General features: G+C 38.6%; 3 protein-coding genes across 4 annotated transcripts; 1 reads left to right on the plus strand and 2 right to left on the minus strand.

The window, feature by feature from the left end:
- Nucleotides 1–8,132: 8,132 nt before the first annotated feature.
- On the minus strand, nt 8,133–11,213 carry LOC103445103 (probable receptor-like protein kinase At4g39110). The gene has a single exon (XM_008384078.4). It carries the CDS (start codon nt 10,925–10,927, stop codon nt 8,351–8,353), a length of 2,577 nt encoding a protein of 858 aa, XP_008382300.2. The 5' UTR covers nt 10,928–11,213; the 3' UTR covers nt 8,133–8,350.
- A 1,781-nt stretch (nt 11,214–12,994) lies between these two features.
- On the plus strand, nt 12,995–16,359 carry LOC103445102 (26S proteasome regulatory subunit 10B homolog A). Its single transcript, XM_008384077.4, has 10 exons — nt 12,995–13,220; nt 13,491–13,610; nt 13,747–13,883; nt 13,956–14,117; nt 14,251–14,337; nt 14,485–14,571; nt 14,654–14,791; nt 14,954–15,145; nt 15,231–15,329; nt 15,920–16,359. Exons 1-10 carry the CDS (start codon nt 13,118–13,120, stop codon nt 15,992–15,994), a joined length of 1,200 nt encoding a protein of 399 aa, XP_008382299.1. The 5' UTR covers nt 12,995–13,117; the 3' UTR covers nt 15,995–16,359.
- An 871-nt stretch (nt 16,360–17,230) lies between these two features.
- On the minus strand, nt 17,231–20,198 carry LOC108174215 (large ribosomal subunit protein uL14mz-like). Of its 2 annotated transcripts, none has more exons than XM_017334775.3 (4): nt 19,952–20,198; nt 18,580–18,673; nt 18,122–18,213; nt 17,231–17,767 (listed from the first exon to the last, which is right to left on the minus strand). In XM_017334775.3, exons 2-4 carry the CDS (start codon nt 18,611–18,613, stop codon nt 17,393–17,395), a joined length of 501 nt encoding a protein of 166 aa, XP_017190264.1. In that variant the 5' UTR covers nt 18,614–18,673; nt 19,952–20,198; the 3' UTR covers nt 17,231–17,392. The 2 variants fall into 2 exon arrangements, with proteins under 2 accessions (XP_017190264.1, XP_017190263.1); XM_017334774.3 differs by having other exon boundaries at nt 17,231–17,770; nt 19,952–20,179.
- Between the last annotated feature and the right edge of the window lie 4,215 nt (nt 20,199–24,413).

Genomic DNA, 24,413 nt, shown 5'->3' on the forward strand with positions numbered 1-24,413 from the left:
TCAGCTTCTGCAGATGACCTTGACACCACTTTCTGCTTCTTACTACGCCATGTAACCAAATTACCTCTAACAAATGTAAAATACCCAGATGTAGATCGCCTGTTAGTAACATTGCCAGCCCAATCTGCATCTGTAAACCCCTCAACCTTTAGATGTCCACGTTTTCCATAAAGTATTCATTTACTAGGTGCAGACTTGAGATATGCCAAAATTCGCATTACCGTAGCCATGTGATCTTTACTGGGTGAGTGCATAACAACCCACATGACAATCAAGGTTTGTATTTCATCCATCATATAAATCATTATGTTTCAACATAAAATCGCAATTCATATCATGTAATATATCAAAGAATCAACAAAGCACAATAGTATCCTCTAGTTGCCTTGATCACTGATCTAATTATATTAATAACAATCATATTCAACATCATTCCACAATCACCTCAAGTAACCCATTCCATGAATCAAGGAGGCATGATATTAACATTTAATTATGTTAATCAGTCAACCAAATCACACATCAGTGCACAAAATTTAATAAAGGAATTCTACATAATTCCCTGCCTGGATTCCAAGTAATAACTTGATAATTCTAATTTATATTCACAAGGTCTATTGTGGGTAATTCCTATTCACTCGAATCCAGGGTTCTAGTCTAACTTATGGAAATGAGCAAGAGTAGGGATTCCAGACCACTCAACGGATTCTAAACCAGGATATGATTCCGAACCACTCAACGAAATCTAAACTAAATTATGATCGCCTATCGAAATGTACCAAGTACAACTAATTATCATTACCTCTAAAATGCGTATGGTCCCCCATCGCGGATATACTAAGCAGAACCATAGGCATAATCTTTTTGTGCAGGCAGTGATCACCCATCGCGGATATACCAAGCATGATCACCCCAACAGTCCCCCATCATAGATGTACCAAGCAGGACTGTATTCTATAACTCTAGGTAGTGATCACCCATCACAGATATACCAAGCATGATCACTCCTAGAATGCGTATGGTCCCCCATCGCAGATATACCAAGCAGGACCATAAGCATAGTCTAATCATGCAAGCGGTGATCACCCATCACGGATATACCAAGCACGATCACCCTTAAAGTACGTATGGTCCCTCATCGTGAATATACCAAGCAAGACCATCTAAGTACCACTGCTACCTGGTGCAATCAGTTCAGCACACTATCTACCTATACCTCAACCCCTATGAGTTACAACGTAGTTACCTACACCATCAACTTCTCATGGCCACCAACAAATATGTCACACCAGCCTATAAGTTCTACATCATACTTCTAATAAGATTCTTGGCTCACATTGTCATAAAAATAGTTATACACATCATTCACATTACTAAAAAGATAATTAAACCCACATATATCACAACCATCATCAGTACACAAGCCAAATCATGTTTAATAAACATAGGTCTATGGCTAAATATATAAAAATCATATTTCAATAGAAATCATATTTATAAAACCAATTCATATTCACAACGGATACTAATATAAGAAATTAAGGTAGTAACCCTATCCCCTATATTCAAGTCACTCTCTAACCAATGTGGGTCCACTAGACTTCACTTAGTCTTTGGTGGTACCAATTATAGTATCTAGAACGTTTCGAGATATGTTGACCAAAAGTCAACTCTCGGTCAACGGTAGGGTCCACAACTCTACATAATTCGATCCAAAAGATCCGCCCATCGGATTTCGGATTTGTAACTTCCTAAGGTCCTCATTATACTCATAGAATATCATACTAAAGTCTCACCACGATCCAATGGTCGGATCTTCGCCAATCACAATTTTTGGTGGTGGCTAACGTTTTATTTTACAAACTTACAAATCCAATTCGGGAAGATCCGTATGTCGGATTCCCAATCCGTAAGTTCCTATGGCCCTCAAATATTTCGTACTATAATGTATTAAAGTTTGGTGATGATCCAACAGTCTGATCATCGATTCATATAATGTCTAAGTGGCGGTCTCCATCAAATCTATAGCCATACAACGAGATTTCGTCAATCAGACTTCACATATGGGGTATCAAATTTAGCCTAGGAAGGTTAGGGGTTACTTCGGCCCACACGCCGCCGCACACGGCGGTTGGCCGCCCCAACTCGCCTGAAAATTTAACTAATTCCAAAAATTACCAAATTTTACAAGCATGTAGATCTCAATGAGGGGAGGAATTTTCATACCTGTGGCTAAGGCCAACTCGGCCTGGAAACGCTTGAACCCTAGAATTGGGTGTGCTTCGATTCGAACTCCATACTTGCTCCGACATCTCCAAGGTCATTTGGGCTTTGTTCCTGGGTTCAATGAGAGTCTAATGGTGGTGGTAATTGGTTGAGTTACCTTCAAAATTGATGGATCGTCACCACGAACCCTGTCGCACCCACTGTGCGGGTTTCACAATTTCAAGTGCAAATTCTATCAATTTTGGAGTGGAATGGGTAGAGGGAAGGTCATGGAGTGATTCCCAGGTAGTGGCTCAGCTTAATTCATCGGAATTTAGCCGGAGGAACCCACGGTTCCATTACTTCCAATCCGGTTAGGTCACACAAGTTGAGTAGGGATCCTTGATCCCATGCTGCTCTCTCTCTCCCATCCCCTCATTCCCTTCTCTGATTCGTTCCCCTGCTTCCTCTTTCCTCCCCTGATTTGTCCCACCTCCCTCATCTCTCCAATTCCCCCTTCTTTTCCTTTCCCTCCCTGCCATCAGGCAACCTCTCCACTTTTTTTTTTTGTTCTCTCTTCTTTAGCTGCCAGTTGGCAACTCTAGTTTTGATTTTTGATTTTTTTATTTTACAACAATACGCAATTGAGGGGCTTCTAAAAAAAACATACGTCGTACATATAAACGCGTTGAAATTAATAATACAAAAATATGTACCTTTAAATAGTGAAATCCAGGGACGGGATTTCACATTCTTCCCCCCTTCAAAAAAATTTCGTCCTCGAAATTTTAGTACCAATTCATATCCACCAATGCCACATATCAAATAGATAACGATTCACAATTGGCATTGACACTTTAATTATACTCAAATTTAGCTAACATTAAGCTCGACAATATCAAACCATAGCTCGCAAATACAATTATCATCGTCTCAACACGACCTCAATACCAATCTTTGTACAAGCACAAGAAATGTCAATAATAACAAGAATTCACCAATATACTCATGATTCAATTCACAATAATCAATATTCAAGATTCGAATATAAATTCAATAACAATACATTCCATCTCCATGACACAATTTCTAACAACCAAAGGTAAAGGTGCTTGGACCTAATACCTAAGCTCTGATACCACTAAAAGTTGTCACGCCCCGATCCCGACATATGTCTAGAATCGACACATGGTGTCACCAAGAATCTGTATATTTGTCACGCCCCGATCTCGACATACGTCTAGAATCAACACATGGTGTCACCAAGCATCCGTACATCCAACAGACCCCGCCTCCGAGATATGTACAAAGTATAATTCAAGATCCAAATGCATAATAATTTTTCGTATACTTTATGGCTTCATCTAACCTCCTCGTTAGACTGCCTACGTACCCTCAATAGGGATCAAGCCATTCGTAGTTCACCTTCGCTATAACTCGACATATAACACAGTTCAGTCAAGCCAAAAGGCATAACATTCCTCAATCAAACATTTGGACTTGACAAGTATGAATTATTTGATTCAAGCTACATAACAACCCACATGACAATCAAGGTTTCTATTTCATCCATCATATAAATCATTATGTTTCAACATAAAATCGCAATTCATATCATGTAATAAATCAAAGAATCAATAAAGCACAATAGTATCCTCTAGCGCATTGATCACTGATCTAATTATATTAATAACAATCATATTTAACATCATTCCACAATCACCTCAAGTAACCCATTCCATGAATCAATGAGGCACGATATTAACATTTAATTATAAACGCGTTGAAATTATAAACCCATTCCACAAGTATTTACGACACTAATGGCTGGTTTAGTATTGCTGTGCTTTGAAAAAAAAAACTGCTTCTGTTGTACTGTAAGAATAAGCAATTGTGAAATAAAGCAGCAGAGTGTTCGGTAAATTTTTTTGTAAAAATGCTTTTGGAAAAAAAAAAGCAGTATTATAGTGTTTGGTAAACTTTTATGTAAAAGAGCTGTGACTGTGTGAAATGACCAAAAAGGGTATAATACTAGATGTGCCATTAATTTAATTTTCTTAACAAATAAAGGTGAATTACTAAATATACTTTATGTTTAAAAGAAAAAATATTTATAAATTTGATCTCAAATATTATTTAGGGTAAATTACATTTTACCACCTCAACTTTAGGTCTCATAACAAACGTCCCGTCCCTAAAATTTCTGTTTTATAATTTTTTTTTAAATATATGATTTATTATTATTATGTAATATATGTTACTATATCACTATTATGATATTTTTATTTAATATTACTATTTTTATGTGAGGATTTTGTGTGGCCGTGGGGCCCACACCCCATTTCCCTTCTCCTTGTGTCTTCTTTTCCCTCTACAGTCTACATTCCCAAACTCTCTTGAAAACTCTCAGCCCTCTCTCTCTCTGCACTCTTTCCTCCACTAAGACAACCCTACACACAAACCTTCGATCTTAGACAATCTCACCACCAGATTATCACCAACTCCACCCCTACGAATTTAACCCCAAGTTTAGGTTATGGGAATCGTGTGTTTGGGTCTGCGGATAAGAAAATGTGAGAACTTAAATCCCTGAGCACTTCGGCAAGAATCAATACAAAATTTGACTGCTATCAAACTTGGGCTTAACCCCTTCTAATCTCAGGTAGGATTTCCTTGCTCTGTCTATTGGATTTGAGTTAGAATTCGAGTAATAAACCTCTGTGACCTTCTGTTGCGTTTCCTAGTTTCTTGATGTGAGAGACCAGCGAGTTGCATGATTAAATTTGATGAATTCGAGGTTTTACGAACTCGGTTTGATTTCTATTTGAAAATTAAAAACTATAAGGAACCCCTGCATAATTTTGCAGCTTTTTCAGTGAAGAAGTTCCGTAATGTCTCGTTTAATGCGAGAGAGAGGTAGAATAGAAGGGCACGACTGATGATAGAGAGAAAGAAGGGTAGGATTGGAAATTTGAAAAGTTCATTTATTTTTTACTGTTCATCTGTGTTTTACCAAAATAAGTTGTTTTGTTGAAGCTGTTATTTCCAGCTTCTGGTTTTTATCTTTTTTTCACCCATAACTTTGAAAAAAAAATTGATTTAAAGTGTTTACCAAACACTTAAAATGCTTCAACTTATTTTCATGCCAACTTTTTTTTTTAAACTTAAGCTAAAGCCAAACCAGGGCTAAATCCAACACTCAAGTTGTTGCGACACAAATCCTATTGACATAATCCAACCTTGTCGCAATATGTTATTGCGATGGTTAAATCCGTCGTAATAAATGAGAAATATTTGCAACATATACTAATTGTGAAGTGTCTGCAACTATAGGTGGAATTTTGGACCCAACTCGTTAACCCAATCCGACCCAACTCGTTAAAATCAACATTTAGGTGAAAGCTTAACAGGCTGGGTTGTTAACGGTTGGACCCATTAATCATCTGTTATTTTACGGTTTATTTCGGGTTCACCTGCGAACCCATTAACACCCGTTAGTGAGGATGTTTATATAATTTCATTAAAAGAAAAACTAATCTCTATTTCCTTCTCAAAACCATATTCCTCCTGCCGTCACTCCTTCCTTCTTCGAGCAAACTGCTACCTCCCAGCGGTTGTGCAAAAACCTAGCTTAGGACCCAAAACACCATTTTCATCCTTCGCGGATTTGTACCACACGGTTCCATCGTGGTGTTCTCCTAGCAGCTGAAGTGCCGCCGCTCAACCGGTGGCAGGAAGCACCTGCGGAACATAGTGAGAAAGCATCCAGGCCATTCTTAAGTCTGTAGGACTCCCATTTTCATTATATTTCTTGTTCAATTAGATAAAATTTGAAATTTATGAGTTATTTGATGTTTTGCTCTATAGCAAGTCGAGGCTAAAACATGATGGGTTGAAACCGCAATCAACAGTATGGTTGGCAACAGTAAACGTTTGAACTGATCATTATAATTCATCATGATATACACCTCCTTGGTCCAAGGGATATGATCATATGAGCTCGATGGTTTAGCAAGTGTGAGCCCAAGGGTTCGAAGAGAAGCATCATTGAACCCTCTTGCTAAATAATTTCTACATGATGTGATTAATTCATATGCAAAATATTATCAAACTAGTGTTACATTCTAGTTTCTAACTTCTAACTATTAATCTGTTAGAACAAATATGCAATTATGTTTGAGTTACTTCTACAAAATAAAAAATAAAAAACGGGTGACCCATTAGCATAATGGGTTGGGTTTGAGTGACCCGTTAGTTTAACGGGTTGAGTTTGAGTGACACGTTAGCTTAACGGGTCGGGTTCAAATTGATCCAAACCTAACAAAACCGATATGTTTACAGGTTCTGCAACTGTCACAAAAGCTTGCGACCTTTTTTCTACTTTACAGAACGGTTTGTAACTGTCGCCAATGATATCATTTTTAGTAGTGATCACCGCTAAATTGGAAAGCGGTGGAGTAGTAGGCAGGAGAACATCCCATCTAACTTGAAGAATACAACGGTTGCTCGATGACCGAATCAGAAACTTGAGGCTAGAAAGAAACTTGGAGGACACACTACACAGGCAGGCAACCATTGTGAATGCTTCACCATTCATAGACGAGTTCAAGCAGGCGTGACTTAGAGGTTTTCCACACCATCCTTCATGCCGTTCAAGGGAGATTTAGACCTAGACCGGTACCAGAAGCACTACCGAAGTGTTATGACACTTCACAAACAGAACGAAACTTCATGTGCAAAGTCTTTAATTGCCATGAATTTGCAGTGGATGAAGAATCCAGGAAGGAGGCTAAGCTAATTGAGTATCCAAACATGATCTATGCGTCTTATATGTTTCCAGAATTTCCAGATCCAACCAGCTCACTTCTTAGGTCAAAGATTTCAATGCTTCTGTTTGAACTCATTTGTACTTGTATTTGTTGAAAATTGGAGGATGAAAATTTAAAGAAATTAGGAAGTAAGGGGAACGTTAGCCAAAACAAGGACTTCTTGTAGATGGGGTTTCTGGTTAATAGCCCGTAAGGTGGGGTTGGGATGGGAATCCAATAAATAAATATAATTATTTTCTTTTCTTTGCAGTCTTTGCTTCTGTAATGCTTAGGTTTCTACTGTTATAGGGCTCGTTTGAATGTGCTTTTAAAATAACTGAAAGCACTTTTAGAGAAAATATTTATGGGTTCCTAAAGCACTTGAAGTGCTTTCTGCAAGAAGCACCAATTATGTGCTACTTTTAGGAAGCACTTAAAGTGTTTTTTTAGAATTTACTTGCATTTTTACTAAGAATTTATTCCAAAAGAATTTTTACTAAAAACGCTTTTAGTCATTTGAAAAGCACATCCAAATGAGCTCATATTTTATTTCCTTATTCTTTTATGGTGAGTTATGCTATTGGATTGGATGCAAGTCATGTGGTGGGCATACTATGTAATAGAGCAACCTAATCAGCATGACGAATTCGTGTGGATTGGAACTTAATTTGTATGAGGCCGAATGGTTCTTAAATGCAGTGTAACCTATTATTTGAGAGAGTGTCGGTGAATAGAGTATTCAATAGGGTAACCTAATTAGCAGGTGAACTCAATTGAATTGGAAGTTATATCTGTGCGAAGTCGAGTGGTACTTAAATACAACGTGACTCGTTATTTGTGGAAGTGTTTGACTATCTAACTGGTCAAACTTCCTACCTAAATTTTATGAGTGTTTCGAATTTCTTGATCAATTTATGATATCATTTGTTTGTTTGCCAATAAGGGGCAATCTTAAAAACTTTGGGTCATACTTGCATCGTTGCAATGAGGTTTTTTTTGGGTACATAAAACCAATGCTAAGCATCATACATTTTCACTTTGTTGTCTATCGCAATATGATTAAATCCCTAATCACACAAATATTCAGTCTAATATATGCTACAAATAAATTACAAAATATTACACTAAAATAATTATATAATTTCCTCATCCAGTCAATCATCATATTGTATTAATTTAAAAAAGTTTTGTTATGATCTTGAAAACCCAATACCCCAAACAAAATTAGAGAGAGAAAAAAGGAGGGACCAACTTATTAGCAAGAGTAGATTAGGCCACCATGGCTACAAATACTACTAGATCATCATCTTTCATTTGGTGAACCAAATTTTCTGAATTTACCTACCATTTAGATTGGAAAATTGAGCCAATATATCAGTTCTCGATTGGTCATCAATGGGGTGAGCATTAGTTGAACCCTCGTCGCCTTCAGGGATAGTAGTTGGGTGGCTAGCCGAAGTTGGGGTATTAGGGGGAAGAACCGCAACAGCAGCAGGGGATGTCGCAGCGGCATTGACCTCAGTGGAAGGCAGCACAGCGCTGCTACTTTCATCCTCAGGCTTTCCTTGAGTGAATGCCTCTTGAAGTTGCAGAGCATACTCCAAGTTCCACAACACATCTCCCATTGTGGGCCTATCCACACCATGTTCTTCCAAACACTTCTCTGCAGCCTCGCCAAACTTCTTCATTGATTCAGGGTTAATGGATCCAACGAGGAGAGGATCAATGATCTTTTCAAGAAGTCCCTTCCTCTTCCACTGCATTCCCCAGTCAGCCAAGTTCACTTGCTCCCTCGGAAGTGCCGGGTCGATAGCAGGCCTTGCACACAGTGCTTCAAGTAGAACAACCCCAAACGAGTACACATCCGACTTGTCTGTCAATTGCTGCCTTCTGAAATATTCAGGGTCTAAGTACCCGAAGCTTCCTTTCACGGCAGTGCTTACATAGTTCTGTCCCATCGTCGCGTCTTTGGAAAGACCGAAATCAGCAACCTTGGCAGTGAATTGATCATCAAGCAAAATGTTAGTTGTTTTAACGTCGCGATGAATGATGCCTTGTGTTGTTCCAGTGTGAAGGTAATGAAGCCCGCGAGCTGCCCCGATACAGATTTCTAGTCTTTGCTTCCATGACAACGGAGGCAAGTCCTTGCCATATAGATGATCGCGGAAAGGTCCATTAGACATGTACTCATAAACCAAGATCATCTCTGAGTTTTCGTCACAGTAGCCAATCAGTGACACCAAATGTCTGTGCCTTAACTTGGACAACATCTGGATCTCTGTTTGAAACTCTGTAATGCCTTGTTCGGATTGGGGGTTGCCTCGCTTGACAGCCACGCTAGTCCCATCATCAATCACGCAAAGATACACATTGCCAAATCCACCAACACCAATGATCTTACTCGAGTCAAAGTTGTTGGTGGCTTCTTGTAACTCTTGAAAAGTGAAGTAGCGGCCAAGGCCTAATGTGGAGTTGTACATGTTGTTTGAGGTCTTGCTCGACATGAAGCTAGTGTCGGCGGCATGGACAGGAAGTAGCCAAGAAGAGAAACTGTTCCTCTTTTGCCAATCTTGAGGTCTCTTCCGCCATTTGTAAACCATTGCTCCGAGCCCTACGAAGGCCCCGAACATTAAACCAAACCCGACTGCAGCCACCGCACCTCTGTGAGGCCCGCCGCTGCCTGTTTCCACTTTCTTTCCATCAACCCCGAATTCGCCATCCAAACTGTCCACGGAATTGCTTAGTTTCATCACCTCCAAACCATTCAAAATGGCATTTGGTGCGCCATTGTCCATTCTTGAAGGACCAATCTGGACTGATAACCCGTCAGATACCAATGAAGCATTTACGACAATGTCCTTGTAGTATGGAATTGCCAAACCATTAACAGTGTGTGACAAATCCAAATCGCTTATCGCCATGTTCCCGTTAATGTACACATTGAAGTAGAGGTTACCAAGTGACTTGCTTACAATGTCACAAAAATGTAATCGAATTAAGTAGGCAAATGCATTTTCCGCCTGGAAATTCCATGTTATGTTGAAATTTTGATTGCTCACAACAGCATCAGCCATTTGGACAGCGGTTGCATAAATAGTTGGTGGTGCGATTTGGGGGGTTAGTCCATCGGGATACTTGATCGTACTAGTCCCAACCGACGTAGCCTTGGCCATGTTTTTGGACTTGATGTATGCGTCATCGGGCAACCAAGAGCGTCCTAATGTGTCATTTGTGGATGTGACAAGGGGTCCTCCCATGTTAAGCCTGTACATTGTTTCATACCCGAATTTAGACAACCCTTGAAATTGGCTTGCCGGCTGAAGGTTGTTAGCCGTGTCGGTGATCAAATTATCAGGAGCTGAAACCACCTCAATGGCATTGATGAACGCCGCAGAGTTTTTCATGGGAGAGAACTTGATGGAGAATTGCTGCTCGGTTATGTTCAAAAGGTACTCCTTCATAAAAATTTGGTTCTTTGTGTTGTTCTTGTTTTCGTTCACATTGAAGCTGTGTAGCAAAGTGTACTTCTGCGTCATGACATTGAATGTAGCCTTTTGAAGATCGAACACCGAGTTGCTTAGCGGGTAGAAATGAAGGCGAATCCAATGCCATCCCGGCCTTGCCATGTGGAACGTGTAAGTGGCATCGCTCTTGAAAATCCTAGCAGTCAAATAAAGAGGGGAAGGCACGTCTGCCTTGTCGACAGAGACCTTGTTGTCATCATCTGCCTTCAACTGCTGCGTGGATTCTGATTCAGTTTTGAAGGCTCTCCCATCAGGGAGGGTGGCCTTGTTGGTGGCGGCGCCACAATCGATGAGGAAGTTGTCTTGGGGAGTAAACGGTGGGGAGGACGCTGAGAGGACGAAGGTGGGGGAGGCAAGGAGGGAGAAAAGAAGGACCAGGAGGAGAGCCATCGGTGTCGAAAGTGGTGATGGCAAGGAGGATAGAAAAAGATTGGGTTTTGTTTACTTGGTTATTTTTCTATCTCCATCCCTCCTGGGCGGGATGATGTTTGAGCACAAAAGGGTTGGCAAATGTACTTGAAAAAGGGATCTAAAACTAATTGTAGTTGGTAATTTTTTTTTTTTTACTTTTTACTTTATTTTTTGGGTTTTTATTTTTTCTTCAAAGACGTGGTTGGTGTTTTGTTTAGATTATAAGTGGAGGGAAGGAGGTGACAACCCAGATAGGCTGGGAGTTCCCAAGAAAGAGGCAACGTTTGTGGACGAAGATTTTGGCTTTTGGAAGCTTTTGTTTGTTTTGGTGCCTTTATTTAGAAGTAGAAAAATAATTAATGGTTGGACTAACACTAACATTGAATTAACGGTTGGACTCACTTTGAATTGGTCTAAGTTCTAACATTATTTCAACCTCTGTCCCTCTCTCTCCCTCTCCCTCTCCCTCTTCTGTTAATTTGCATCTAAAAAAAGGCCTTAGGTTTTGGGGAACTAGTTTGGCCTATACACCAACATTTCTTTCCATCTATGAGTGATCACGTAGGGTAAAAGGTCTCTAGCATGGCAAAGTAGGCAACCATAAAATTTTACGAAGTGATGTCTGCACAACCTTTTTCATTTTTTGCATGCATGCACGCCGCTCTGCTTTATGCGGTGATGAGTTTTTCCAACCTAAAATCTGAATCTGCCACTTCAAACTAAACTTTGATGCTCAGCCACAGGTCAACAGGCCGCATCATGATTTATCCTCACACACAAGGAAAAGTTTCAGACAAGTTTGCATTGAAGGGGACCCCAAATAAATTATCGATGATCCTTTAAAATTACGTTATTTCATGAAGATTTTAGATGTAATATTTAAAATACAAACTGCTTGATGTTTTCACATATTTCTTAGAAACATGTGCTTCGAGAGAGGCTAACTTCTTAACGGATGTTATAACCGGTCGCGGCTATAATGCACATGAAGTTGAGTTGTGGGATAGATCTTTTGCCTCCCGCTACTAGAAATGTTTTCTTGTTTGACCTCGTAGACATGAGTTCTGTGAGCTAGATCATTGATTGATTGTTAGTTATAAAAATAATAATAGATTAATTAGTTAAAAGATACTTTTGGAATTACAATTCACTGTCATGCGGCTTTGATCACTGAGTACAAATCACAGTTCTAACGCCAAAAGTAAAATGTTAGCACTTAGCAAATTTTTGGTGTTGATTAAGCCTTATAAAAATGAACTAGGACAAAATTTGGGATTAAACGTAAAAAGTGCATTTATGCGTATATGTTATGTATGATTTAAATAAAAATCGTATATTATAGCGAATTCTTGTGAAGTATACAAAATAATCATATTTTTTTAAACAATATGTATGTCTGGATGTAATATGCACATTATACTAGAATCTGTATAACAATATATTTAGGGTAGTGCTATACACCCATTTTTTTGGGTACTTTTCAAACATTCTTCTCAATTTACTAATGTTAGATCGAATAAATTGAAGAAAATTAAAGTACATAATTTAACATAGTGTATATGATAAGTAAAAAGAAGTGTGTGAATAATATCATCCTATATTTTAACTAAGAAATGAGGACATAAATTAACAATTTAACATCGAACTAACTATTGACCAGATTCAAGGGTAATACATCATCTACTTAGAAGTTTTATTTTATACAAATTCTACTAACTAGTAATGTATTCACCTTGGATAAAAAAAAAAAAATTAATTTAATTTACTTTCTAGGGTTTTTTATTATAATTTTATTAATCCTATACAAAAAGAAGAATTTGCTGTCATTTAGTAGTATGATTTAGTGCTATTCCTCTTCACTCGTAAATAAGAAATCTTAGGTTTGATTTTCGTCAAAGACGAATGTAAACCATATTATATTACTAGCCGATGGTAAGATTGAGTCCGTCCTTTTCTCTTTAATGTAAATAATAACGTTTGTTAAAAAATATCGATGGTTAAAAACTAAAAAATAAAAAGAAAAGAAAAAGAAAAGAAGAGTTTGCTTGAGTGACAAAACAGCTGCAACATAAAAGAAGCCAAAAGCTTTGGCAGCTTAATTTCTTCTCCATCCTCAACGAAACGCCAAATCTCGTTTCTAAGTACCTTGCCCACCACAAAGCGCCTGCGATGTCGACTGAGACAGAGGACGCCATACGACGTCGCACAGCGGTTGCCGACTACCGCAAAAGGTTACTCCAGCACAAGGAGCTCGATTCCCGAGTTCGCGCAGGTCAGATTCACTCCCAAACCCTAATCCCCCTTTGCAGTTAACAAACCAAATTGTCCCAATTAGTAAGCTTTATTGTGCTCGCCCTTTTAGGGTTTCGATTCGGATTTTCAATTGAGCGGTTCAGTTCCGATTTTGTTATCTAGATTTTCAAATGCCTTCGATTTCGCTTTTTTGGGGCTTTCTGTTATGTTATGGTTATAGTAATTGAGATGCTTTGAAGAATTTGTTTGGGTCACGCAATTGATTTTTTGGCAATGGGATGGTATGCAGTGAGAGAGAACTTGCGGGCTGCAAAGAAAGAATTTGGGAAAACTGAAGATGATTTGAAGTCCCTTCAAAGTGTTGGACAGATTATCGGTGAAGTTCTCAGGCCTCTCGATAACGAGCGCCGTAAGTAGTTTGTTTGCTTAATGCTTGTTTCATTGTCAAAAATTTGATTGTTGGAAACCTGTGAGAGTAGTGCTTTTAGGTCTTTCTTTGTGTTTGAGAACTGCAAAAGTAATGATCTTTTATTTTATTGACTCAGTTATTGTGAAGGCAAGTAGTGGCCCAAGGTATGTGGTTGGGTGCCGCAGTAAAGTTGACAAAGAAAAACTAACAGCCGGCACGCGGGTTGTTTTGGATATGACTACTCTGACTATCATGCGGGCTCTTCCCAGAGAAGTAATTATCTTCCGATTATTTGTTATCAAGTTTAACACTTTATTCTGCCACTCATGAACATTCTTTTTGTAGGTTGATCCGGTTGTGTATAATATGCTTCATGAAGATCCTGGTAATGTTAGCTACTCAGCTGTCGGAGGACTATCGGATCAGATTCGAGAGCTTAGGGAATCCATTGAACTGCCTCTAATGAACCCTGAGCTCTTCCTTAGAGTGGGGATCAAACCTCCTAAGGTAATTTTATGTTTTTGGTGTTCTTCGTATTTTTAACCACATTTTCGGAAGCCTGATGCCTATTTTAGAAACCTAGAAACTTAGAATTTCCAAATACAGCTTTTCTTTTCTTATTTTATTTAAATTGTTCCAGGGTGTTCTTCTGTATGGACCTCCGGGAACTGGAAAGACATTACTTGCCAGAGCAATTGCTAGCAACATAGATGCTAACTTTCTTAAGGTTAGTTATTCTTTTCTGTAGAAGTTTGGAAATCATGTCATAACTTTTGTTGCTGCAAATTTCGGTACTCGTTCTTTGAATAAGAATAGAATCCTTTTTAGTTGTTTCAAGTTATCTTTGATATTCGATACTACATACCTGGTGCAGGTTGTATCAAGTGCCATTATTGACAAATATATCGGTGAAAGTGCAAGATTGATAAGGGAAATGTTTGGTTATGCCCGTGATCACCAGGTAGGTGCTGGAATATTACTTTCAGTTTGACAGTAGATGTTCTTATTTAAAAGCATATTTATTGTGTTGACTTTGTGTTTAGCCTTGTATCATTTTTATGGATGAGATCGATGCTATTGGTGGACGGCGTTTTAGTGAAGGGACTAGTGCAGACCGAGAAATTCAGCGAACACTCATGGAGTTGCTTAACCAGTTAGATGGATTTGATCAGCTCGGAAAGGTATGTATGTTTTGGTTGAAATCAAGCTTTATTTTTTTGGTTTGGTCATAACAAATAGGTGTAAACACATTTATCTGGTCATGCGTGTATAAACTGATAATGCCATAAAAGCAGATCAGATTTTGGCATGGATGATGGATGTTGATTTGTTTCATTTCACAGGTGAAAATGATCATGGCAACCAATAGGCCTGATGTCCTGGATCCAGCACTTCTCCGCCCTGGGCGACTAGACCGCAAGATAGAGATCCCATTGCCTAATGAGCAATCAAGAATGGAAATTCTCAAAATCCATGCTGCTGGGATAGCAAAACATGGGGACATTGATTATGAGGCAGTTGTGAAACTTGCTGAGGTAAGCATGATGATATTTATATCTATATCAAAAGATTTTATTTCATGCTTTACCTCAATGATTTGATTCATTGTCTTCATTTTAGGGTTTTAATGGAGCTGATCTTCGTAATGTCTGCACCGAAGCTGGGATGTCTGCGATCCGTGCTGAGAGGGATTATGTCATCCATGAAGATTTCATGAAGGTACGTGTTAAATAAAGTACTGATGTTATACTCGACTAAAATGATGATGATTAATAGATGGAAATGAGGCTTAAAACTACTTGGGTTATGGTCATGGTAATGTGGCGTGAAACCAATGATGGTCATCCTGAAAATTATGGAATCTAAGAATGTCTTTGGTGGTGTTTAGAGTTGTCTGATTCATTTTGTTCTAGGTCAAAATGTGTACTGTGTAGGAGGCGCTTAACCATGCACCTGAAGAAAGCATCTAGATACAAGTTATATGCTTTAACTTGTTTTCTGGTGAAAAGTAGTTAGTTTAGATTTTACAAAGGATTTACAAGTTAAGAAATTTCATTATTGCAATGGCTTGGCTGGGTTTGTCGCCTATGGAGTTTGACTACCTACTCTCATGAACATTGTTGAACCCAAAGACCTCTCAAGTGAGAGAACGATAGTGCGCTACTGAAGTCAAAGTGGTGTCATGCATTTGGTTCTGTAGCATACAGTTTGTTGCTTGGCGATGTTTGTCTTGCTCGTTTAGCACTGTGCATACAAATAATCGTTTTTGGTGTCTCTATTCTAAGTGTTTTTGTTGTTTTATATTTCAGGCTGTACGAAAGCTGAATGAAGCCAAGAAACTCGAATCTAGCGCCCACTACAATGCAGATTTTGGGAAGGAATGAAAACTGAGTATGAATTTTGAACCTACCCGAAGAGTTATCAAGAGGAACTGCAATCATGTGCTGGCTGTTGTGCTGTATTTTCTTTATGAGATATGGGAATGGTGGTACTGCAATGTAGCTTCCAGGAATATGTTGACCACCTGACTCGCATTACGAATTGTATTCCGAAGACGCGATGCCATTTACTACTCATTCGAGTCTTCAATTAGTATTATGATTCTCCAACATTCAATTGTTTGTTGCTTGCTGTGGTTCTATAATGTGTTTACACATGGTATTAGTGTTAAATCTGTGATTTATACCCTTATGCTACATAAACTCTCCGATTCTCTCTAATTAACAAATAATAACTGCATCATTTGTAACTTGTGGCTTCTTCGTGTGGGATCAACTAATAACTTAAATGCTGTGAGTCGTTGTATTCACATCCCCTTCAAAGTTTTATCCCCTATAAAGGAGAAATATTTATATAGAACGTGTCCACTGTCATGTTTATTATTGGATTAGGACGCCACAATGGCGGTGAATCCGTTCCATCTAAACTGTTTTCTTTATAAAAAACACAAACACACCTCCGTCCAGCCCTCCCTCCCCACATACGCCAACCTTCGCAGGCGACTTTCCTTCCCCTTCCTCAGATAGACGGAAGAATCCAATAGCACTTTGAGGGATGGGTTTATACAGGGAGAACGAATCGACAACTTCTTTACATTATTATGCTTAACAATCTAATATGTCCCACTAACTAACAACTCTCTAGCTAGTCAGAAAGAGAAAATTAGAGCATTGGTTCCAAAACTAGAACTCCTTGGGCGTTCGTCCTTGAATTTATTACAATGTGGGGCAATGGTCCGTTTGAATAACACCATTAAAACATTCATAAAAATAAAGGCTCTAAAGGAGCAAATAAGGTATAGAAGTTCTAATGGAATTACCCAAAAGGACCATTGTTTCACATTGTGATAAGTTCATGGACCAATACTCGTGAATTTTTAGTTCAGATGCCAAAGCTCCAACTTGGCTAAAATTTAGGGATTAGTGCTCCAACTTTCTCAATTAGAAATTAAACTAGAATTAATAATGTCAATTGTCTTTCTATTTGACATTCTAAGACTCCTGTAGTCACTTTTCTTCTCTATGGACAGAGTTGGAGCACATCTGAGCTTAGTAGCTCATCCACCATCAATTCCCTCACCCTCCATGGGCCATGGCGGAGACAACAATCGGAACAATTCGTAAACTAGAAGAAAATTGTAAAATTCAAATAAAGTGAGTCGAGAGCGTTACAAGATCTGGCTGAATTAACTGGTCACCTGGATGTTCCAAAATTCCAACACCTCGTTACAAGATAGCATTCTGTTCTTATTGTGCATCTGGAATTCCATTGTGGTCCACTTTTCAGGCAATATGCTCTGCCAAACTGAGAATCTTGACATGCTTTTTCTTCCTCAACTCATGCGGGACGGGTCCAAATACTCTTGTCCCAATCGGCTGCCCTTGCTTGTCGACGAGTACCACAGCATTGTCATCAAACTTGACCTCACTCCCATCACAACGGCCTCGCTGCATGGCAGCACGAACAACCACACCATAAACAACCTTTCCTTTCTTCACTTTTCCATTCGGATGGGCCTCCTTTACTGATGCAACAATGGTGTCTCCCAATCTTGCTCCCTTCTTATTTGCCTTCAAAGCTTGTATACACATCACCTTTTTCGCCCCTGAGTTGTCCACGACTTTGAGAACAGTCCTCATCTGTATGAAGGTCCTTTGCTGCTGTAAACGTGCAACAAACAAAAACCGACAACGACAACTACGAATCAGTCTCATCTCAACACCAAGTAATAAAGGAGGATAAACACAAGAAACAGTAAGCCAACTTGGAATTAATTAACTAGAAACTTTTTTGTTGACTCTTCTAAATGGCTCTGTAAATGTTACCAATTCAAGACTAAGAAATTCTTAATTCTATGCAACCTAAAATATTCAAGATTTAAAACCAGTAAAAAACAATTTACATGAAACCATCCTAGTAAATATTCTACCCGAAAACATCATAAATATTCATAGGATATACTTTTTAACATAGGTATAATCTTCAAAAAATTATCAGACCAACAAACTGACCTGAGATAAGAAAGTGCTGCTTGTCGTCTCATGTGATGTACTCAATATGCCAGACAAGTTGTTGCTGAGGCCCCCGCACAACGAACGACCAACTAGGTTTGTTTCCAGCAGATTGAACAGATTGCAGTGAGTGATAAGCAAACAGTTGCAGAACATAGACCAAAAAACGCTTAAACTTAATCCACGAAAATCAGAAAATTGAGCCACTTCAATATAGCAATATCTATGATATCCCCCACGAATAATGAAAGAACCACATCTTGAATCAGATCCACACTCAACTACTTTACTTTAGTTATCATGCAAGGTGCAAGAAGTTAATGGCAGAAAAAATCTTGATTCTTGAAAAATAAAAGTTCTTACAGATTTTCCTAACACAATTCAATGGATTTAGAATCTAACATTTGATAAGAAATCACACAAATAATACAAAACAGATCACATGACAAATGACGTACCCTGTGAACATTTCGAAGCCAAACCTGTAGCCATTCCTTAATAGTAACTTTTACTTTCAGCCAAACTGAAAATCTTCTTCTATCCTCCGTTCAGCTGTGTATAAAATGTTGTCAGAAAATTCATAAAAGAAAAAGAAATCTCATCAAAGATTTAGAAATTTAATTTATTTCATTTTTATGGTCCAGATTTTTAAAATAAAAAGTAACAAAGAAACGACGTCGATGAAGAAAATACACACACACACACACACACACATAGACAACTTTCTCCTGCACTAAATCATCTTAAAGTATAACATTACATTCAACAACGGGGGCAATGATAAGTAAACTATGAAAAATCAATGTGAAGTATCAACACTTAAAACAGCATGGTAATAACAACAGAATTCACAATTCACAAACTATTGTAGGGTAATCGCTGATGGACTCTCAAATCTTTAATTAAAATGTGAGGAAACAAAAAAAACACAATAATGTGTTGTAAGTTGTAACTTGTATATGTGTATAGTGTACATTGATCGCGCATACACTTGTCCATAAAATCCAAACACGTATATACATGAATATCCATCACAAACAGGCACACAAATATAAGTTAGAAGAACACAAACAGAAAGATATCTCCTTTAGGGGAAAAACAGTGCAACGTAATACCAAATACCTGTTGTGTAAGAGTTCAGATTACACTCGCGGTAAGAAATCGGGTTTCAGTATTTTCACTTGTTTTTAGTCTGTTTGAAACCGACCTGTTTTGAAGGATCTTCCACCCATCCATTCAATTACAATCGGTATTGGTCGTACCTTATGACACCCAATCCAACCAGAATTGAACGGGAAATCCATTTCAACTAAATCCCAGATGAGTTGTTTTACAATCAGTTTTCTTTTCATTTGATTATAAGGTTCTAAATTCTAATTCTAATACATACACATTTCGAAATTCCTTTATTTCGTTTTGAATGATTTCATTTTGCTCACTTAGACATCCAACCTGTTGTCATTGATAGAAAGCCATACAGATGAGATAAATTATAACAATTACTATTAGAAATTAGCAAAATTATGATTAATTATTATCCAAAAGCTGATGCAACAAAACAATATAATTTCTCGAAAACCCGCAAATCATTCAAAGGCAACGATGAGCAAATTGACATTTCTAACCACGACGGTGAAGGAACGAGAAAATTATAATAACAAGTAGAGCAGAATTAAATTATCAAGATTGAATTATGAATAACGGATTTACTGTAACTGACAAACAATTGGTGTAAAGTTAGAAACGAAACGGAAGGATGATACGCGAGAAGAAACTAAGAGGGGAGGGAGGGAGCGAGAGAGAGAGAGAGAGAGAGAGAGAGAGGTTGACCTGTGGTTAACTGGGAGCAGAGGAGTTGCAGAGAGTGGTGGTGTGGTCGGAGCTTCAAATGGCGCTAAAACCCTAAACTGCTAACCCCCGATACATTAATCGGGTACGGCTCCAGCTCAGTGCTTGGTGTCGGGTTATTTAGGTGGTGCTGGAAATATCGATACGAAATTTTATGGAAATGAAGATGAATATATAAATTGATATCTGTTGCTTTAATGGGGGTTGAGTATATAAACTATTTAGATTTAGTCGACGTTAGAGAAGTTTTTTTTTTTTTAAATTCAAACTGGTTCCAGAAAAATTTCTTTAATGAATTGATAAATATTTTGATATTAATTTTTTAATATCTCACCGATACAAAGGGTGAAGTTTGCATTTTAACCTCTCTTTTCCATATCAAGCTTGTTGTAAACATTCTTAGTTTAAGTGTGATTGTGTAAATTCTATATTATATTTGATTCTAATTATCCATTCTTATTGTATCTTGTATTCTTTGGGGATGAAGGAATATCTTATCTTCTTTACTACTATAAATAAAGACACAATGTATGAGGGATAACAACACACACATTCCCCTACAATTCTACAAACATATATCTATCTCTTCTCTTTGTCGCCGGCCACCCTTTAAACCTGTCAGATAAAAGACCACAACACGTTATCAGCACGCTCCTACCGCTATGCTTAGGCATTTGACGTTAAAGAAATTTTCTGCATCAAACCAGTTCATTTATATCATCATGTAATCAGGTTCTTTCACAACAACGGTTTTTATCTTGATATTTTTGCAGCCATGATAGCATGAACATTCACCATAATACATGACCCAACTTTACATTTTTCGAATTTTAGATTCTACATAAATTATGTATGCATTATATTCACAATTATTAAATTATGTGAATTTGATATTTGCCATGAATTGAATCAAATATATTTGTATATGCATCACATTGAATTAAATTAACATATTATTGTTTTGAGTATGCATATAATTGAAAAAAAAAATTGCATTCAGAAACCTGGGTTCTTTCGAACCCAAGCCCTACACTATCCCATCCATGGTGATGGGCCACATCGTGCAAACCTAGCCCATCCCAACATCGACCCCAGGCCGCGAGCCTTGAATCGAAACGGTGCGTCTGATGTACCACCGTCCCGACCCACGCCCTGAAGCCCAAGTCTCCCATGTTGATTTTTCCTACGAAACACGACATGCAGTTGTGCAATTTGGACAACCCCCATCGTTCTCGCCAACGATTTCTCGAAAATCCAGAAGAAGTTCATGGGTTTTTTCGCTCAAATTCAATTGAATTCATTTGGTTCTTCTTCCCCTCGACGTTGAGATCTCTTCTCCGTTGACAAACACCTGGTTCTTCAACGAACCGTGGCTTGCCCGACCTTGGAACACCGCGTGACGCGTCGCTGTTGACCAAACCTGGCGTTCTACCCCAGCAACGTACACCCAGCACACGCTGGGCTGCTGCTTTCTTTTTTGGGTAAAAAAAGCATAGCCCTTTGGGCTTTTATTGGTCTCGGACCACTCTCAAACCAAAAACCCCTTTTGGGCTTGCATGCTACAGCCCATAACAATTTCCAACCCAATTATTTTTTTCCTCCAGCCCGTGTGAAACCTTTTTTTTTTTTTTTTTGGGCTAGCCTGATGCGGCCTGTTTTGTTCCCCTCTCCCCATGAGCCTGCAGCTCACCCGAGACACCCCAGCCCATACTTTTGGACCTGGGACACACAGACCGATTTTTATATAGCCACTCATGAGCTTATTTTGGGCCCCGAGCTTTATTTGTCTAATTATTTTAGGCCCAATGAGTTATATATTTTTTCACCCACACTTTAATTTGGTCCGAAGTCCAAATAATTAAAATTCAATTATAATTGTAGACCTAAAAGATTCTACTTTGCATATTCTTGTTGCATATTTTTTTGTATATATTTGTGTTTGTCTGCAGGAATATATGAACCTGAAGTTCATAATTATTTTGAAACTTGAAGTTTCTTATAAACATGTCTTGTTTGAAAACTTGAAGTTTTCATTTAAAAACATCACCAATTAAAACCCGAAGTTTTTTCATGCAAAATTAAACCAATACATGTCTATTAGAACTTGTAGGTTCTACTTGATTTTTCTCCATTACACTAACCACATTTTGTCCATCTATTTTGTGATAGGAACATGTCAAATTTGGACAAACTCGACTTCACCGCTTTAGAGGTCTTTGGAAGGAACTACCTCAAGTGGGTTCAAGATGTGAAGCTCCACCTCACTGCAAAGAACTTGCGTCCTGCCGTTGAAGAAGCGACGGACGAGCTTATTAGCGAAGCTGAAAAAGCCAATGCTATGATCTTCATCCGACGACATATCTATGACACTCTGCAAACTGAGTATTTTGCTGAGGAGGATCCATGTGCACTATAGGTCGCTTTGGCTGATTGTTTTGATCACCAAAATGACATATTCTTGCCTGAAGCAAGACACAACTGGCAACACTTGCGCTTCAAAGACTTTAAGTCTGTGAATGAATATAATTCTGAAGTTTGTCGAATCTGATCACTTCTCAAGTTTTGCAACGAAACTTTAACTAAAGAGTATCTTCTGAAGAAGACCTATTCGACCTTCTCTGCTTCTAATATTGTCCTGCAACAACAATATAGAGCTCAGAAGTTCACTAAGTTCTCGGATTTGATCTCTGTTTTACTTCTCGCTAAAAAGCAGAACCAGCTGTTAATGAAGAATCATCAAGCTCGACCTATTGGGGCGACTGTTGTGCCTGAAGCACATTATAGCACCAACCAACGCCCAAAACGCCAAAAGAGGTGTGGTAGGGGCGGCCAGAAGCCATCCCACCAAGGTTAACAGAGTCAAGGCCCATCTAAGGGAGGAAACAAGGCCCCAAAGTGCCCAAACCTCGCTCCCAAGGCTCCAAACTTCAAGAATAAGGGCAAAGCACCTGAAACCATGGACGCGGATATGTGATATCGTTGTGGTTCAAAGGACCATTGGTCCTGTGTTTGCTGAGCTCCCAAGAAAGTTGTAGATGAATATCATTCTCATCGTAAGAAGTTTGAATCAAACTTCAAGCAAGTGGACAAAGGAGACTACAAAGATGGAGGGTTCTGACTTTCAAGATGATACCACCCTTATGGAAGATTAGAAGCTTGGACATAGACTTACTTTTTAGTTGAAATAAGACAATTGGGGTTGAATTCCACTTAGTGGCCGAACCCCCTTTGTTTTTTGGTTGATTTTTGAACAATTTTCCTTTATGTTTGGATTATTTGTTGGTGATATGTTTTTTGGATATTAAGTTTTAATGAATTACTATTCTTGAATAAATGAAATTATTTTGAATTGATATTTGTTTTTGTGAACTTTTATGCATGTGACCGATTCAAAATTAACTTTTCATTCTAGGTATGACTAGTGGGAAAGTTAGTTGTCTGGCAGATAATGCAACCACGCACCCAGTTTTGCGTGAATGCATATATTTCACTAACTTCATACCTAAGAATGCACATCTGACAACCCTCTCAGGCCCATCCAACCTGATAGAAGGATACGGTAAGGCCCGCATAATGCTGTCCAATGGTACAATCTTGACCATTTCTGAGGCACTCTATTCTCCACATTTCGGAAGAACGTTGTTGGGTTTCAAGGACATTATAGATAACAATTACCACGCTAAAACCCACGTAGAAAACGGAGTTGAATTTATGTGCATAACTTCCTATGAATATGGCCAGAAGCATATTCTAGAGAAGATAGAGCGTACCTCGAGTGGTTTGTATACTACGACCATATGCTCCATTGAATGCCACTATGTGGCCGACCTTACTACTGGGACCGCGCACGAAATTACACTTTGGCATGATCGTTTGGGACAACCTGGACAAATAGCGATGCGCCGTATCCTCAAATCTTCGTACGGGCATCCACTAACCCGAAGTTTAGGTTCGATCCAAGGAATCGCATGCCAAACATGTTCCATGGGAAAACTTATTACTAAGCCTTCTTATGACAAGATTCATTCGAATCTTCCCATTTTTCTACAACAGATTCAAGGGGACATTTGTGGACCGATTCACCCTCCCTGCAGACCATTTAGATAATTTATGATTTTGGTTGGCGCTTCCACACGTTGGTCACACGTGTGCTTGTTGTCCACAAGGAACGCTGCATTCTCCAAACTGTTGGCTCAGGTTATCAAGCTTAGGGCTCACCACCCTGATTATCCGATCAAATCTATTCGATTGGATAATGTTGGAGAATTCACATCTAAAATTTTTGATGACTATTGCATGTCGATTGGGGTTGAATTTGAACATTTTGTACCCTATGTTCACACCCAGAACGGCCTGGCAGAGGCTTTCATTAAGTGCTTACAAATGATTACTTGATCATTAGTCATACGTACCAAGCTCTTGATTGCTGCTTGGGGCTATGCAA

Source organism: Malus domestica, chromosome 10 (assembly GCF_042453785.1).
Source record: "Malus domestica chromosome 10, GDT2T_hap1".
NCBI classification, from domain to species: Eukaryota; Viridiplantae; Streptophyta; class Magnoliopsida; order Rosales; family Rosaceae; genus Malus; species Malus domestica.

Bases quoted from the DNA above. Each gene is read 5' to 3' on its own strand.
- LOC103445103 (XM_008384078.4), bottom strand. From the start codon at position 10,927: ATGGCTCTCCTCCTGGTCCTTCTTTTCTCCCTCCTTGCCTCCCCCACC.
- LOC103445102 (XM_008384077.4), top strand. From the start codon at position 13,118: ATGTCGACTGAGACAGAGGACGCCATACGACGTCGCACAGCGGTTGCC. The intron at 14,338-14,484 runs GTTAGTTATTCT...TACCTGGTGCAG, and splicing joins TAGATGCTAACTTTCTTAAG to GTTGTATCAAGTGCCATTAT. The intron at 15,330-15,919 runs GTACGTGTTAAA...TTTATATTTCAG, and splicing joins TCCATGAAGATTTCATGAAG to GCTGTACGAAAGCTGAATGA.
- LOC108174215 (XM_017334774.3), bottom strand. From the start codon at position 18,613: ATGGCTACAGGTTTGGCTTCGAAATGTTCACAGG. The intron at 18,214-18,579 runs GTACGTCATTTG...AAACAAACCTAG, and splicing joins GGCTTCGAAATGTTCACAGG to TTGGTCGTTCGTTGTGCGGG. The intron at 17,771-18,121 runs GTCAGTTTGTTG...GCACGTTTACAG, and splicing joins GCAGCACTTTCTTATCTCAG to CAGCAAAGGACCTTCATACA.